Source organism: Dasypus novemcinctus, chromosome 10, assembly GCF_030445035.2.
Source record: "Dasypus novemcinctus isolate mDasNov1 chromosome 10, mDasNov1.1.hap2, whole genome shotgun sequence".
Taxonomy (NCBI): domain Eukaryota; kingdom Metazoa; phylum Chordata; class Mammalia; order Cingulata; family Dasypodidae; genus Dasypus; species Dasypus novemcinctus.
In genome coordinates this window covers 57,352,582-57,371,105 of record NC_080682.1, presented here as the reverse complement: position 1 = coordinate 57,371,105, position 18,524 = coordinate 57,352,582, and the positions used below count along the sequence as shown (strand labels likewise).

At 39.7% G+C, this 18,524-nt stretch overlaps 1 protein-coding gene, 1 long non-coding RNA gene and 1 other non-coding gene across 3 annotated transcripts in view; all 3 read left to right on the top strand.

The window, feature by feature from the left end:
* The first annotated feature begins 412 nt into the window (after nt 1-412).
* TRNAE-CUC (transfer RNA glutamic acid (anticodon CUC)) lies at nt 413-484 on the top strand. Its single transcript has one exon. It is a non-coding gene; the product is annotated as a tRNA-Glu (tRNA).
* Nucleotides 485-5,030: 4,546 nt separating this feature from the next.
* On the top strand, nt 5,031-12,140 carry LOC131280034 (uncharacterized). Its single transcript, XR_009187596.2, has 3 exons — nt 5,031-5,564; nt 9,887-9,976; nt 10,865-12,140. It is a non-coding gene; the product is annotated as an uncharacterized lncRNA (long non-coding RNA).
* A 3,897-nt stretch (nt 12,141-16,037) lies between these two features.
* The window catches only part of CAT (catalase), a 48,017-nt gene continuing 45,530 nt past the window's right edge, over nt 16,038-18,524 (top strand). The window contains exon 1 of the mRNA XM_058305578.2: nt 16,038-16,239. Coding sequence (XP_058161561.1) covers nt 16,174-16,239 — 66 coding nt within the window. The 5' untranslated portion in view covers nt 16,038-16,173. The remainder of the gene's footprint in view (nt 16,240-18,524) is intronic.

Below are 18,524 nucleotides of genomic sequence, written 5' to 3'. Positions count from 1 at the left end.
TCCCTCCTAAGTGTCAGACAACTGTTCTAGGTTCTTAGGATAAGCAGGAAAAAGATCCCACATCCTAGTGGGGGGTAACATATAATAAGCAAATTAAGTCAGTTACGTATTATGTTAGATGGTGAGATGTGCTGTGGAGAGAAAAATGATAGGTGTGTTAGGGAGGCATCTGTAATAATACATAGGATCAGGGAAGGCTTTCTGGGAAGGGAACATGGTAAACCACAGGCCTACAGGTCAAACAATGTGGCTTCTGTACCTTGAAGCGGTTACAAGGGAATCAGGTGGGAGTGGCCATAACTCAAGTGGTTGAGTTCCTGCTTCCCATGTACGAGGTCCTGGGTTCAATCCCAGGTACCTCCTAAAACAACAAAAAAATCAACAAATTAAAAAACCAACTCTCATTACAGGAGCAGATATAGCTCAGTGGTTGAGCGCTTGCTTCTCATGTACGAGTTCCTGGGTTCAATCCCCGGTACCTGTACCACCTTAAAAAAAAGTGTGTGGGGGGGATTAGGTTAAAGGACTCTCCTCTTTACAAGTTCAGTTAGTGAACTATCTCTAATTTTCCATAAAGTAAGTTGTTTCACATGTCAGAGGGCAGGGAGGTGAAAGGTAACAGTAAATATTTGTCAGTGGTATTATAGAATATTGGGGTGGTATGGGATTGGGAAAGATGCAATCCCAGTATAAGGTTCGAGAGTATTGGGAAGAGGACTTGACCCAATGGATAGGGTGTTCTCCTACCACATGGGAGGTCTGTGGTTCAAACCCTGGGCCTCCTTGACCCATGTGGAGCTGGCCCATGCGTGGTGCTAATGCGCTCAGGGAGTGCCCTGCCATGCAGGGGTGTCCCCCGCGTAGGGGAGCCCCACGCACAAGGAGTGCACCCTGTAGGGAGAGCCACCCAGTGCGAGGGAGGGTGCAGCCTGCCCAGGAGTGGCACCACACACACGGAGAGCTAACACAACAAGATGATGCAACAAAAAGAAACACAGATGCCCGTGTCACTGACAAGAAGGGAAGTGGTCACAGAAGAACGCAGCAAATGGACACAGAGGGCAGACAACTGGGGCGGGGGGAGGGGGAGGAGAGAAAAATAAATAAATAACTCAATCTTAAAAAAAAAAGTTCCAGAGTATTAAATTAGTGTTTCATAAGTAAAATAATGGAAGAAAGGTATAGTGTAGGAGTTTGATATAATTGATGAATTCCAAGAAGAAATACTGGATTATGCTTGTAATCTGATCTGTACCTGGGCATGAGTTATGATTAGGGCATGAGTTATGAAAGGGTGGGGACTCACAGATAAAAGGCATGGCAAAGGACAGAGTTGAGGGTTTTTGATTTTGGAGTTTTGATTTTGGAGTTTGATGCTGAAGACTTAAACTAGAGCCCTGGGAAGTCAGCACGCAGAGGAAAGAGAAGCCAGCCCCAGGAAGGAAGGAACGTTGAAGCCAGAGTAAAGCAAGTCCCAGGAGTGTAGGAACCCAGAAAGCCTGAACCCTCACAGATATTGGCAGCCATCTTGCTCCAAATAGACTTTGGTGAGGGAAGTAACTTATGCTTTACGGCCTGGTATCTGTAAGCTCCTACCCCAAATAAATACCCTTTATAAAAATCAACCAATTTCTGGTATTTTTCATCAGCACCCCTTTGGCTGACTAATATATATAGTAAAGGAGAAAAAAAGAAGGAGGCCTAGGATGGATAAACGGGACAAATTTTGATTGATTACTGGCGGAAAGTAAGCTAGACAATAAATGCATAATGCATACATTATATGTTGCATTGTAAGATTTTATACTTTACGGCAGCAAGTAGGCATTTGTTTTCAGTTTGCATGAAGCAATTGTTTTTGTCAGTTGGCACATTAGGGAGAAGTTTGCTTCATGTCACAATGTCTAAGAATTGAATCTATGTCTACATATCCTGGAGCAGGAATTTCATGATGATTAAGGTCAACAAACTCTTGCCTTTTTAAGAACCTGTTTTCCCAAGAAATATCTATCATACTTGCTTGAAAGTTTGAGTCTCGCATGCCCTTTGCTGTCAGGCAACTGAGGAGCTTACACCTCTGCCTTCACCTTGCTGCTTCTGCAAGCTGCCTCTTCTCCAGTGCTTTTATTGCCTGTTATTGTTTTATTGTTAGCGCGTGACTGTCCCTCAATCCCACGTGCCTCACTAGACCTGCAGTGCTTTGTATCACAAATCTGTAACCACTGCCCATTATTTCTTTCAAAGACAGTCTGTAATGTTATTTTCCTGTGGTCTTTCTCAAATACATAGGTACAAGGCATGGATTTAACCACTGGTTTTACATTACTGTGCTTCCCATAAAATTGGGTCTTCAGATGGGTAGGAGATGGTATAATGCTTTAGTTGTATTCTAAGACTGTGGAACACTCACCCAGATCTTCCTGTATTCCTGTATACTTTTTCATAGTTAGCACAATGCAGAAGTGGAGACGTGACCTGACCTATGGAACCAGACTGCCTAGTTTGAATCCTGGCCGCATTCCTAACTAGCTATGTGACGTTGGGAGGTTGCTTAACTTTTTGTACTTCAGTGTCCTCATGGAGTGAAGCCAATAAGAGTTCATACCTTATAGGGTTGTTATACGGATTTGAGTAGAACCTAGAGACATACTAAGTGTTTGTTAAATAAATGAAATGTTTCCAGAGGTTGGTTTGTGAAATAGGAAGTTTGGTTTAGGGCAGAAGTTGGTACTTGTTCCTTAGAATGTGACCTTGGATTCACATGTGTAGGGGCCAGAGGTCAAAACAGGTTCTTAACTATTGCACACCCTGTAAGAGTGGTATCATATAATATGCCAATATAGAGCTTGCTGTATTTTCACAGCAGCTGTAGCTTGAGCTGTGGTTCAAGAGCAATGTCTAAGAAATATTGATAATGAACACTTGCCTTTGTGCCTCATCTTCCTTAATCCTCCCAACAACCCCAGTAGGTTGGAGTGGCAGATGCTGCTAATTGGCCACCAGTTATCCATTTCTTTCTTTCTTCCTTTATGATAGAATGCCTGAGTTTTGCCAAGGCACAGGGTCTACCCAACCAGCAACCATACTTCCCAGCCTCCTTTACAGCTAGGCATGCCATGTGACCAAACTCTGGCCAATGCAATGTGAGCAGAAATGAAGCAGGACACTTTCAGGTTGTGCCCATAAAAGGAATGGGCATGTGCCCCATTTTCTCCTTTGCTCTTCTGTCCCTCTTTCCACTGGCTGACAGGCAATTGTGATTGTGCAAACTGCAGCAGTCACTTAGGACCCAGAGATGAAAGCTTTGTATTGGGAATGGCAGACCCACCTAACCAGTCCTGTACTGTTTAGATCTAAGATATTTTGTGGAGAGAAATACATTTTTATCTTTTTTAAGGCATTCTATTTCTGGTACCTTTCGTTATAGCAGATTAGACCACACGTATTACAGAAGGTGTTACTCTCTTCATTTTACAGAAGATAAGTGGAATTGTAGAAAGACTAAATGACTTTCCCAAGATCACACAGTTTATGAGTGACTGTGGTGGAATTCAAACCCCAAGTGCTCTGACACTAGAGCTGAGACTTTTGACTGTGCACCGTGTTATTTTGCCTCTTGAAGCACTAACAGTTTGTGATCTGTGTTTATGGGAAAAGAGGGTCATCTTCAGCTGTGACCAATTGGTTCACCCAGTAGGTATACATTTTATGACTAATCATTTCTTCATGTATCTATGCTTGTGTAGTCTCTGTCTATATTGAATGTGTTGGTTTGCGTTTGTAGTTTTTCTTTTTTGATTGTCAGATTGTCAGAAACCATGTCTAGTTTTGGCATAAAGCTTTAAGGCCCTGTCAAGCAAAGGTACAACACTTGGCAGCATAGAAAGGATGCAATCAAAATACCTCAAAGATGGAAGCACTGAAAAATAACTTTCAGCCAGGCATAGCAATCCCAGTAGCTAAACATGACTGCAGGATACCAGCTGAGAGGAGGGCAACTAGGTAAATAGCAGGAGTCAAAGCCAGTCAGATACAGAGACCAGTGTACTTGGACAAACTTGAAAAAGGCTTAAGTCTGTTTTTAAATATTTGCTTGCTATCCCAGTTCTACTCCAAATTTCCCAATAGCATCATTAATGAATTCAGACTTTTAAGGAAAAATTGAAGAAATTTCTTCAGATTTCTGTGGTGACAGGGTGGATGGTATAATGTTCATTCTGGCACTGTGCCTGACCAACTCCTCTTCATCCTTCAAGGCTCACTCGGCAATTGTCTTCTTGAGGGAGCCTGCGAGGACCCCTCAAGTTCCTGTTAGGTGCCTGTATTAGGCATTCTATAGTGGCCATCCTTACCCCCTCATAGCACCCTATGTATTACAGTTACTTTCCTATAGCTAACTCCTTCCTGTTTGTTCTCAGAGCCCAGTATTCAGACTGCCTAGGATGTAGTAGGTATTCAGTAGCTCGAATGACTTTTGTGGGGTAGTGGAGATGGTTGCACATAACCTGAGAGGCATTCTCCATTCCAGGCAAGCTAGTATTGCCTATCTTTAAAATTTTAATTCTAATCCATACTCTCAGTGTCAGTGAGTGTACAAGCTGGCTCAAGTTTTGCAGAAAACAATTGAAAATATGTCACAAGAGCCTTCAAATGTTCATATGATTTGAACCAAAAAGTACTTCTTAGAAATAGATTCTAAATAAACAGAAATAGAAGAAGGATGTTAACAATTGTTATTTACTAGAAAAAAATTAAAAAAATTTAAGTGTTCCCTATCAGGTAATGTGTAAATAAAAATAACAGTTCTTTGTGTATTGTACAAAAATGTGGGGTCGCATTATTGAGGATATTTAACAATTTAGGAACATTTCCATCATATCATCTTAATTATAAATTCTATATGATCCTTTTTAAATCTCTCTCTCCCTCGCCCTTACATTCCAATGAAAGCAAATACGATGTTTAATTTTATATACTATTTTGTATTTTCTAAGCCTCCTATAGTAAGCATACATTTGTGGGAAACAAAGGCATGTTTTTTCCATGGAAGCAAGTTACTTCCTTGACCACTGAGTCATGCTGTCCCCAATGATTATCGGTGCAGATCACAATCATGGCTGGGAAAGTACACCTACAGGTGGAACAATAACATATAGAACAGAACGACCTGAGTAACAAGATTTATGAGTATAGTTACTGATTTTTATAATAATAGTTCCAGTAAAGTTTGTTGGTGTTCATCAATCACTAGTTAATATAGAATTAGGTAAGGGTAATAGGTAACTTGATTTGCTGATGAATGTCACGTAAGTTAGGGATATATATACTAGCCCCTTGACTCAATAAAGTTGTCTGATGAGCTTGAGAAATCAATGCTCTCAGATCCCCTGAACCCAATCTTTCTTTGTCTTTCATTCCTGATACCCTCGGGTCACCGACCCCGACTCCGTCAGGTGGTGCTTTCCAAACATGGGGCCCGAGGCAGAGGATTCATCAAGACACGGCAGTGTAGAATCTCCCACCTCTGGATCGGGAACGCGGAAAGCTGAAAAGCCTTTTTTAAGGTAAGGAGCGTCGAAATTAGTTAACCCAGGTAGATTGCTGCTTCATATTACTAAACTTTGCTTTCTGCTAGCATCAGGGTATGGGTAATCAGCCAGGACGCTTGGAAGAATATTCACAAGTTTTAAAAATGCTTTTACATATGGTTGGTGTCACAATAAAAACAGCAGATTTACATGAGCTTTTTGCCTTAATTCAGGAACATTGTTACTGGTTTCAGCCTCAGGGGCATAATGTTTTAAATTTGAAACAGTGGAAATGTGTAATGAAAGCTTTAGGAAGAGTATATCAAAGAGAGGAATCCATTCCTTTATCTGTGTGGGCTTTGTGCCAGCAAATTGCTGCCACCTTAGATCCTTTACTGTCTGAAGAAGGAGAGAAAGATGAAATTACTATATTTTCTAATCCCATAAGTAAATTTGAAATGAAAGAAAGTAAATTGGAACAAGAACAGGAGGTTGAGGCAAATGGGGAACCATCACGTTTTTTTTCCCCCTCATCCTGATATTAACCCTTTCATCAATAAAAGCTCAGTGAAGTGTCCTAATGAAATATCTTCTGTGTATCCAATACAACCCTCTGCACCTACTGAATTGCCTTCTGTTACTAAGCCTAAATTAGAAATGTTTTGAGATGTTGCCGATTCTTTGCCTTATGTTAAATAATTATTATCTGCTTTCCCTGTAACATTACATGCGATACCATCAAGAATCTGCAAGGGGGTGTCATGTTTCATCCTGAGCCAAAAACTTTTAAACTATTGATAGATTTAAAACAGGCAAAGATACTAAATGATGTCCTTGTTAGTGAAATCAGGCTTATAAGAAAACTCTGTTAAAGTATTAACTAAGATAAGGAAACTATTCTGGCAGCAACTCTGCAACCCCCCTGCTGTCTACATAACAGCGTAGCTGTGGGCTAGTGGGGGTTAATAGAGTTAAGCCACTGAAAAAAGAGAAAAACATGGCAACATTGGTGTTCTGTTTTATTTCCATGCTAATTCTAATTGGGCTTATTTAACCAAGATAATAAAATTAGTACAAAATTTTTATCAAGTTTTAAAAAGGAATTTTCAGTTTTAAATCAATAGTTTACTCCTGAACTTCAAGTCTCAGTATAATCTTACAGAGTAATAATCCAAAAATGTGTGTTAATGGTCTGTCTAAAGTGCTAAATTAGAGTTTTAACTACATTTATGCTGCTCAAGTTATCCTAACTGATTGCTGATAACTAATAAAAATGTTTCCAAGCACAAGCTTGCATGCTACAGGCAACATGGATTCCAGAAGAAATCTTAAGAAGTGATATTTAAAATGTGATATAATGGAGAGCTTAAAAGCAGCTATACCAAGAAAGTAAGAATTATGAGTTAATTGTAAACTGTATGTTTCTGTTACTGTGTTGTGATTGTTCTGTGTTTGTTCATTCAATGTCAGTGTATATTTTGATACCTCTGGATGGTAATATAAATTAATAAAAATTTATAAAAGAGCTCTATTCAAATGGCCAAAAATTAAATAAGCGCTTTTATTAATACATAAGTTTAAATGTTAATAAGATCTCTACAATGATAAAAATTGTGAGTCTTGATTAACAAAATTACTATAAGTCTTTTTTATAAAAAGTTGTTCTTGCCTAGATTGAAATGAATAGCTTATTTTTCTTCACAGGATAATATGAAGGATGTAAAACTTAAATGAATATTAAAAAAGGTTAAAAGTTTGTGAGAATGCTAACTGAAATTTAATAAGTTTTTGCAAAAAAGTGTGTTTTGCCCTAAAGTAGGATGGCTAATTTTCATAAACTCTTGGAACTTAAATGCATGTGGCAAGTTATAGAAAGTATTGTGGTAACTTTAAGTAAAACAAACAAACAAAAAAAAAAAACGCGTTCTGTAAAAGTAAAATTTGTCTTAAAAATATAATTATAGTCTATATGGTTATAAATAATTATAAAAAGTCTTATGAAGCATTGTCTAAATTAAAGTGATTAAGTGGCTAATTCCAAAAGGTCATTATTAAACAAACCTGAATTAATAATAATAATGAAAGGTAATTTTATAACAGAAAAGCTTGGCTACAGCCAGCCTCCTTTGACAACTTGCTTCTAGGAAACTGTTTCTGATATTGCATGGTACTAAATATTTAAAGTAAAGAAAACTTTATTATTTTAACAAGCTTGTTAAGTGTTGATGGTATTATGTTATAAGAAGTTTGCTTGATAACTTTGTATATGGGCTATATGAAATGTGTTTTTATTATTAAGGAAACAGGAAATGATTTTGTCCTAAGATAAAATGATTGGTTATTAAGAAAGAGTAAAATATGGAACAAAACCTGAGTGAATACTGAAAGTGCAGAAGGTTCATAGAAAAGAAATTTTTATAATTAAAGTTAAATAAAATTTGATGGGTCTATCTAAAAAATTTTTAAAACTTTAATATCAACTAGTATACTAATGCAAAGTTAAAATTTTGTTCTTTCTCAAAGCCTCTCAAATCATTAATCTGTTTTGGTAAAAGTTTTTATCCTCAATAATCAGTATACAAAGAAAATCTGTTTTATCAAAATAGCTTCTTGTGCTTTAACCTCATCATTTCCTCAGTGTTCCAAGAAGGAAAAGTATTATCTCTTTTAAAGGAACATAATGTTCAAAACTGCTTTCTCAAAATCAAATCCTGAAAAGTAGCCTTTTATTCCAAATTAATTATAAAAGATTTGTTCTTTTACCTTGAAAGAAAAATTATAAGTTGAATAAAAGGTGTTTTAAAGTGTTATAAAATTAACAAGTTTTTTCTTTCCTTTAACCCTCTGTTAATTAAAGTTGTATGAGTAAAAGGTTTCTATAAATGCTTAAAAGTGTATAAAGTTACCAATATTTCAGCATAATATTAAAAAGAAAAGTACAATGTGGTTAATTATGGTTTTAATTATTATAAAAGAGTGTGTGTCACAGAAACAACCTCTTATCATAGATTAAAGTAACAACACTGTAGTATGCAGCAATCCCAAACTGCTAGTTTGTTGCAAAAAGTTAATGTCCAGCTGTGTTGCTATCACTTTGTTTTAAAACTTGCTAAGACTTTCTTTAGTATCTTCTTAGACGAATCAAGCCAGCTGCATTCCTCTATCTGTAAAAAACCCAACAACAAAGTTTTGCAGTGCTTTTCAGGGCTATGTGCATAGCCCAACTATCTTGTACAGTATTTACTAATAGTAATAATAATAAAAAAGCAGCATACGTTACTTCTTGAAAAGAACAGGCTTGGCAGACTCCATTCATGTCTGCTCAGTGTACTGAACTTGCTGCCATCATTAAGGTGTTAACAATATTTAAGGAACCTTTGAATATTGTCTCTGATTCTGAATATGTATGCCTTACTGTTAAGCATATTGAAACGGCTCATATCTTTGTTACTGATGAATTATCTCAACTTTTTGCTGATTTGCAACATCTCATTAGATTAAGACAGCATCCTATTTACATTAAACATATACATTCTCATACATCTTTGCCTGGTCCTATGACAGCAAGTAATGCTTAAGCTGATTTATTAGCGGGGTGTTTACAAAGTGCTCGTGATTACCATGCTTTAACTCACATTAATGCTAAAGGCCTGCGAAATAAATATCAAAAGTTAACAAGACTACAAGCGCAGGAAATTATTCCTACTTATCCTACTGTGGACCACTAACAGCAGTGCCTTTTCAGGCTGGAACTAATTCCAGAGGCCTGACTCCTAATCAATTATGGCAGATGGATGTTATTCACATTCCATCCTTTGGTAAACTACAATATGTTCATGTTTGTATTGACACTTATTCTCATTTCATGTGGGCTACTGCTCAAAGTGGGGAACGGTTTCATCATGTTCGCTCACATCTCTGGTCTGCTTTTGCTGTGATGGGATGCCCTCTAAAAATTAAAACTAATAATGGACCCTCTTACATTAGTAAATCCTTTGCTTCCTTTTGTAGGAAATATGCTATCGAACATGTTACCGGCATTCCCCATAATCCTACAGGTCAAGCTATTGTTGAAAGATGCCATCATACTCTCAAGACTATGCTTTTAAAACAAAAAGGGGGAGATGATGGTATGATATCACCTAAAGATCAATTGGCTAAAGCTTTATTTACCTTAAATTTTCTTAATGTTTATGATTCTATGACACTGGCTGAATGTCATTTTGGACATTCTCAAACATCCACAGAAATTGCAGAATCTGAGAATCAACCAGTATTTTGGAAAGATATTTTAAGTAATGAATGGAAAAAAGGCAGGGTTAAAGTATGGGGGTGAGGTTATGCTCTTATCATTTCAGAAAATGGAGAAGAAATCTGGCTTCCAGCAAAAAGGATTAAACCTAGGACTGAAGAAGTGGAGTCTTCTACACATATGGATCCTACTGATAGTAAGTGAAACTGGCAATGATAATTACACATATTGGGCTTATATCCCTAATCCCCCATTACTTTGAGTGTTAACCTGGAAAGATCCTTCTTTTCCTGTTTATTTGAATAAAACTCATATATTTCCTGGACCCGTGGATGATAGACTACCACTTAAGTCACAAGAAGAAGGACAAAAGATTTATAATCTCCTTCTTCCATTTGATTTCCTACCTCTTTGCATTGGCAATCACCCACCATGTATGGCTGTGAAAAATAGAACTATGATCAATTTTAGCCATAATAATACTAAATCTTTGGCAACTTTATTCCCATCCTATCAATACCAAGAATATAAGTATCCAAGTTATAGTTGTCCTAAGAAGAATGCTGGTGATATGCAAAGATGGTATGAATGCCATATGGGAAGAGGATCTGTCATTTTTAATGATTCCTATGGAAAAGTTTGGGAAAGTGCCCGTATGGGGAATCCCAACAAATATAAGGGCAGATTTATTTAGTATGGTTTAAATAGCAAAGGACAACAAGTTAGTAATGTACAATATCCTTTCCATGAATCTTTGTTTCTTGATGAAAAAATAATTTTTACTAAAAATAACAGTAATTGGAAAAATATAGGGAAATGAGTTCCTTTTCCATGGTGCAATAGCACTGGAGTCCGTGATCAAAAACTAATATGGAAAGTCTTCTTAGGAGTAGCATCTACTTCTGAATGGAAAGGTAATAAAAGTATGGATGGACAATATTTACATTTGGATCAAATTCATCATTTTCAATCATGTGTCAGAGATCCATATGTGTTTGTGGTAGGGAAGGCTACCATAACTGAAAATGCTTTGTTCTATAAGGATGGTGCTTTGTATACTTGCTTGTCTGAGAATATTTTACAGAATGGAGATATTATCACCATGGCTTGACGAAGACGAGGAGTGTGGATCCCGGTGAAAATGAATCAGATGTGGCAGTCATCTCCTGAGAGTAATCTTCTTTTCCATCTGCCTCAAGGACTGTTGAAACGATCTAAGAGATTTTTGGGACTTCTCATAGCTGGCATTCTTGGCCTCATTGGTGTCATCACTGCTGCTGCCACTGCTGCTGTTGCATTGCATGAGATGGTGCAAACACAGCAATACATGCATGATTGGCACAAGAATGCAAGTGACTTATGGCATAGTCAAGAGCATATCGATGAAGGACTTAATGACAGAGTTAGTGATTTGGAATCTGCTGTTTTACACTTAGGAGATCAAGTTTATAATTTGAATTTGTTAAGAGGATTGAAATTTGATTGGAATGAAAGTAATTTTTGTATTACTCCTTAGGATTATAACATTTCTATGTTTCAATGGAATAAGATCAGAAATCATTTGTTAGGACACAAAGGAAATATGTCATTAGAAATTGAAGAATTGCAGAAAAAGATTTTAGAAATATCTCATACTCAGATATACGTAGATAATGATAAGGACATCTTTAATGATTTGATTTCACATTTAAATAAGTTTAATCCTGTTGACTGGTGGAAGTCTCAGCATTTCTTATCTGCCTTAGGAATAGGGATATGTGTATTAGTCCTGTTGCTCATGGTTGTCGCTTGCCTGGGTAAAGGTGTTTGCCAGAGATTGCACCGTGTGGACAAAATGGGACAGGCTAATAACTTAGTACTTGCTAAAACACTACAATAGTACCCCGTAGTCAGTGAGCTTGGCTGGTAGTCAATGACGGGTAAGACCCCCTGGGGGGCAACCTAAGACAGGCACAGTTACCCTGACTAAAACAAAAAGGGGGAAATGTGGGAAACAAATGCGTGTTGTTTCCATGGAAGCAAGTAACTTCCTTGACCACTGAGTCATGCTGTCCCCAATGATTATCGGTGCAGATCACAATCATGGCTGGGAAAGTACACCTACAGGTGGAACAATAACATATAGAACAGAACGACCTGAGTAACAAGATTTATGAGTATAGTTACTGATTTTTATAATAATAGTTCCAGTAAAGTTTGTTGGTGTTCATCAATCACTAGTTAATATAGAATTAGGTAAGGGTAATAGGTAACTTGATTTGCTGATGAATGTCACGTAAGTTAGGGGTATATATACTAGCCCCTTGACTCAATAAAGTTGTCTGATGAGCTTGAGAAATCAATGCTCTCAGATCCCCTGAGCCCAGTCTTTCTTTGTCTTTCATTCCCGATACCCTTGGGTCACTGACTCTGACTCCAACATACATTAGTGTTAAAATTACAAAAGAAAATGTTAACGTTAAAAACAAATTCCAGGGAAGTGAACTTGGCCCAGTGGTTAGGGCATCTGTCTACCACATGGGAGGTCTGCAGTTCAAACCCCGGACCTCCTTGACCCACTTGGAGCTGGCACATGTGCAGTGCTGATGTGCGCAAGGAGTGCCGTGCCACGCAGGGGTGTCCTTGTGCAGGGGAGCCCCATGCACAAGGAGTGTGCCCCATGGGGAGAGACGCCCAGTGCAAAACAAAGTGCAGCCTGCCCAGGAATGGTGCCACACACACAGAGAGCTGACACAACAAGATGACGCAACAAAAAGAAACACAGATTCCTGTGCCACTGACAACAACAGAAGCGGACAAAGAAGAACATGCAGCAAATGGACACAGAGAGCAGGGGGGAGAGGTTGGGAGGGAAGAGAAATAAATAAAAATAAATCTTAAAAAAAAACACACACAAAAAAACAAATTCCAAATTCTTGCTTTTGTGTTTCTCACCTTTCCCACAAGCACCCAGATCAATAGCACGGCACAAGAGGGTGGGGGTGGGAGGAGGAAGAAAAACACATGGATTTTTTTCTGTTGGGATGGTTCTAACTATGGCCATTATCAGACACCAGGGGACATCTGGATTGCCTCCTCCTGATATAATTATTCTTAGTAATGCAGGAGTAAGACATGGTGTATCAAAATAGGCAGAGCAGAGCGCACATGCCAACACCACACATAAAGCTCGTCACTTTTTAATACAAAATTCCACTTACTCCTCTTGCCTGCTCAGGCCTGGGCCACTGTGGGTGGGAATCACAGAGCTGTGGTGGTGTTCACTGCCTTACTCTCAAGGCCAAGTGCCGGTTCTTCATGGGGACACATCTTTTTTCTTTAAGATTGTTTTATTTTTTCCTCCCCTCTCCCTATCTTGGAGTTTACCTCACAAGGACATTGTGAAGAGAATTAAATTGAAATACGTGAGGGAATGGGTGTGGCTTGAGCAGTTGAGCACCAGCCTCCCACATGGGAGGTCCTGGGTTAGGTTCCTGGTGCCTCCTAAAGAAAAAACAAACAGACAAGAATGGACAATGAGTACAAACAACAAGCAAAAATGAGCAAGCAGCAAGTGCAAACAATGAGCAAAAACAACAAGCAAATAGAGGAAGCCATCTCAGGGGAGGAAAAAAACCACATTGAAATATGTGGAACAAAGTAAATAATTCTCTAATTATTATCTCGATTTCTGTTGTTTCTTGTGCTGCTTTGTATATCTGTCATGCAACAAAAGACAATTTATTTCTTCATTCTCTTCTTCCAAATACTGATGAAAGAAAATTTGTCTATGAAGATTCCTAGTTGAATGTCCAACTTTTTCTCTTAAACATTTATTGTATGGTCTACTTTGAAAGCTTGGTTTTAGATCTGGTGACTCGAGGATTAATAACATTATGATTTGTGCCACTACATCTTATTTCATTGAGTTCTGAACGGAGTACAGCGTTTTCTAAATAACAGTTTCATTCAATACCATCAAAAGTACCCATGTGTTTAAATGAATTAAATACCAATTTCTGGTACCAAATTTGTTTATTGGACCAACCACTTGGAATTACTTTTAGAAATCAAACAGATTTGGCTTCAGGTATTTTTAATCTAAGGCTGATTTTTAAAAGTGTTTTCACCTAAACTATAATTAAATTATAGTTACACAGCCATAATAGAATTCTATAATAGAATTCTAGTTATATAGCCAACATAAATCCATTGCCATTCTTGTATTTTATTTTAACATACAAGATACGAGATCAAAAACAAACTCTTGTTTCTCCAGTTTTCCTTCACTTAAAATGCTTCCTTAGAAATTCAAACCAACAGTAACAGAAAGAGGGAAAACCATAGAACAAAGGTTAACACACGACTGCAGTGATATTTATCTTATTGAAAAAACGGTTAGTTTGATTCTTTCAATATTTGTTTATTCAACAAACCATGGTCCCTGGAGATGAATGGATAGGGCTATCATCCTGGCTCTCTCTCTTAACAATTGTGTAATTTTGGGCAATTTATCTAACCTCTCTGTGCCTCAGTATCTTATCTGTAATATGGGGATAATAATAGTGCCTAACCCATAGGGTTACTTGGTACCTAAAGTAGTAAATACACACAAAGAGTTTAGAACAATCTCTATCACATAGAAAAAGTGCTCAGTAAATGTGGGGTGTAGAAGAACAAAACAGCCAGCAAATCAAACATGTCCCTGCCCTCATGGAGCTTACAGTCTCATGGCAGTGTGGATGGAGTAGTTAATGAAAGACATAAAACAAAACAAAACATAAAACAAATCTAACAGCATCTGCTGTGTTAAGTGTAATGAAGAAAAAAATACAGAGCAGTAAAGATCAATCTGTGGGCTGCTTTCCCAATCTGCAAATTAGATTCTTATCACACTTTTGTAAAATCAAGAACATCTGAAATTCCCAGTGTCATATATCCACCCATTATATGTAGCAAAACTGGACACCTGAAATTTCTATAATCATATAGGTACCCATTATGTGTAGTAATCGTTCGATCCAGTTGATTATGACTAACAGGGACTTACTAAATATTTTACTTTTCACCATGATTTTTAAAGACACAGAGTTTTAAAAAAATTCTTAATCATCTGCAGCTAAAATTTGGGGAAGAATATTACAGTTTTTAAATGAATAATGTTCATCAATCCTAATTTTATTTGAGAGTCAGGGCAAACTGTAAGAGATATTGAGAAATGAGATTAAGTTTTAGGCAAGCAAATCAGTTTTTCTTTTTTGAGGATTCTCTAAACTTACTATAATGGAAACATGGAGCTTTGCCAGCCCAAGCAACAAAACATTCAGAAGCACAGAAAACATATCTCATTCACTCTACCTTTCCCAAGGTCAGCCTTGGGAATGTTAAGTCTGCTATATTATTCTCAAGTCTCAGCCTAACCAATTTTGAGATATTCTCCTTCAAAAGGAGAAATCACATCGCTCCAGTTTCTTGTATACAAGAGAATTTGCAGCATTATCCAATCTATTTCTGGGTCTCTACCTTGGCTTCAGTGAGGGAGTAGAAATCTCAATTTAACCAAAGAAGTGAACTCAGCACTCCTCTTCAACCACCTTCTCAGCAGCCCCCAGCAAAACCAATGATCTCTGGCTAGCAAGCTGAGAAGAGCTGACTCAATGCCCATTTCCTCCCTGCCTACAATATATGGAAGTCCAGCAGGTGAGGAAGGGGAGGGGAGGGGGGCCGAGGTTACCCCGCAAGCCGGCTGTGCGTGGTCACTGGTCACCAGGTCCTGCACTTGGCAGCGGCTTATTCTTCATCTTGGCTTTGGCCATGATGTAACAGTACATCAAACATGAGGGTAGAACAAAGCAATTTTGCTCAGAATTCAACCTAGGATTTCTGGCTTTTTAAACCTAGAAAGTTTCTCTAGTCCAAAGTCCCACCCGCAGGACCTAAGCATTCCTTCTGAAAAACTGGCAAGCCACCAACCACCGCGTCCCACGGCAGCCTGAAAGAGGCTGAGAACCCGAGGCGAGCGTCAAGTCCTCGCAGGCGCGGAACCGCCCTTGGTTCGGTAACGCCCTGGTTTTGGGACCCTGGGGTGGGAGCTGGGCCTGGGAGGGGCGGGGCTCTCCTCCCCTCCTTTCCACTTCACGTGGTTCCCCAGCCTCCCAGTGCTGGGGTCCCTGCTCTCCAGGCCGCCTCTCTCCTTGAGCCCGGCTCCTCGTTCCTCCAATCCCATCCCTCCTAGCACTCCAGCGTCCAACCAGGAGGCCACCCTCCCAAGAGGGCGGGACGAGGGGCGGTGCTGATTGGCGCGGCTGGAGGTCATCTACTCCCTGCACCCGGCTGCAGTCGCGTTCGCCTGCTAAGGGTGGCGGTGTGCGAGCTGAGGCAGCCTGTAACGTCCTGCAAGTCCAGTTGGTCACCATGGCGGACTCCCGGGACCCAGCCAGCGACCAGATGAAGCTCTGGAAGGAGCAGCGGTCCGCGCAGGTGCATCCGGTGCTGCACGTACCAGCCCCCGGGACGAGCCGGGAGCCCGGGTGTTCCCAGCTAACGGCCCCGGCTTCCTTGGCGCCGCGGCGTCCTGAGGGGCTGTACCATTGATCCTGGGGCTGGGGGGTGGTGGGTTGCCTTTCGGGTCCGATGGACTGTTACATTCGCGGGGAAGAGGGGAGAGGGTTCAGGGGCGTTGGACAGCCAGCCCCACGCTGCTGGCGAATCTTGCAGGAATTGTCGTGAGACGAGGCCCTAGTGGTTGGCTCCGGGTTTTGCAGTGTTGCCATCTGGGCCAGAGGTCGCAGTCTGCGGGAGGAATGGAGGCGCGTGGGGAAAGAGGCAGAGAGCTGCAGTGCAAGAAAGGGAGTGGGGGTGGGACAGGCGTGGGAGGGCAGTGGGCAGAGACTCCAGCTTTGACGTTACTAGGATAATAACAACAAGCTTTCGGAATTGTCGGGTGCCCCAGGGGCAGCGACCGTGTTTATCAGTGTCTTCAGTACCGTGACTGAGACGTAGTACGTATGAATACAAAACAGTTTCATATCCGTTATTTTATTTGCACGCAAAAACGTCAAGGCTAGCATTTTAGAGCTAGAAGGGACCTAGGAATTAAGTTATGCGTTTATTCCGTACTTAGTATTTGATTGCCTCCATGTGGCAGGCCCTGTGTTGGGTCGAGGTGGACAAAGTCCGAGAACCAAGCCTCGGTGTAGCTCAAAGTCTAATTGCCCAGACATGGCAGATAAATGATTACCCCCCAGCTCTCATACAGGGTCTTGGTAAACTGTAAAGGCTTGGCTGGAAGACTTCCCAGTCGAGGTGACATCTGAATGGGAGCTTTAAAGATGAGTAGGATTTCAGCCCCGTTGTGGTGAAAGATGCATTTCTGGTATGTGCCAAGGGGTGCAGTCTCATACTTCTTGGGAGGCTGGATTAGGTAGAAGGGCGTCTTATTTTGTCACATGGATTTTTCGCCCAGAGAGTCGAAGGGACTTACCCAGTTCACCTGGCATGGGAGGGAGGACTTGAATCATGCATTCCCTCTGCCTAGTGCTTTTTCTCAAAAGCGTTTTAGTGCCCATGAACTGGGGTATAAATGCTACAGTGTTTGTGGATTACTCTTGTCCCTTATTGTATTCCATTAAGATAAATTTTTCATGCAGTTTTTAAAGTGAACCAGAGAGACTTCAGAGTCTTGATCAGGACACACAGCTAGCTAGCTAGTGACAGTCCAGATTAGAACTCGGCTTCCACGGGCATTGTCTCTTGCTATAACCAGTGATTGCCAAGTCCTGGTTCACACTCAGTTTTTCATGAATACTCAATGAGTTGAGGAAAATATGGTCAATGTAGAGAGTTTTTCTTGAAGCAAAACTTACTTTAAAAGGCTTCTCTTGATGCTGAGACTAGCTTCCCTCTTCATTGCTTGGGGGAATAATTAACTGTTGTTAAATCATGAAGATCCTGCTGTTAAATTACCTAGTTGCCAGTGAGAGAAACAACTGACACACAAAGAAGCAGCTGTAACTTGAAGGGGCTGCCTTTATGATTTTTTTTAGGAGGCTCATAGTTGAACACTGCTGTTTCCTCTGCTCACAGCATATAGTGCCCTGTGCACATCCGTCCTGATCGGCAAGCACATTTTGGTGTCTTCTTCTTTTCCTCAGTTTTAGCTGCTGTGAGTGATAACTGCTTATTTCTTTGAGGTGACCCGTCTCCCCCCACCCCCCCACCCCACCAGGGCCCATCAAAGGAAATTTTACATGTCACCTAGCCTATATAATTTTCTAAATTTATTATAAAAAATTTTGAACATTCAGAAAAGTTGAAATAATTGTGCAAGAACACCCTTGCAAGTACCAAGCATGTATATTTTGAACAGAGTTCAATGTGTGTGTTTTTAAGGTAATATTGACATACAGTGAAAGGCACAGATTTTAAGCGTACCGTTCCATGAGTTTTAATAAATACGTCTGTGAATCCCACACCTCTGTTAAAAATATAGAACATTATCATCATCCTGGGAAGTTCTCTCTTGCTGTTTGCCAGTCGTTCCCTGTAACGCTGCAACCTTGCTCCAGGCAACCACTCTTTTTCACCTTTTTAAAAAAATAAACATTGATTGCTTACATATTTTTTTGTGTAAGACTTTTTTTTTTTCACTCAGCAAAAATATTTTTAAGACTCATTCATGTTACTGCATTTATCAGTAGTTGTGTCCTTTTTATTGCTGAGTAGTATTCCATTGTGTGACTGTATCACCACTAGTTTTTCCTGTT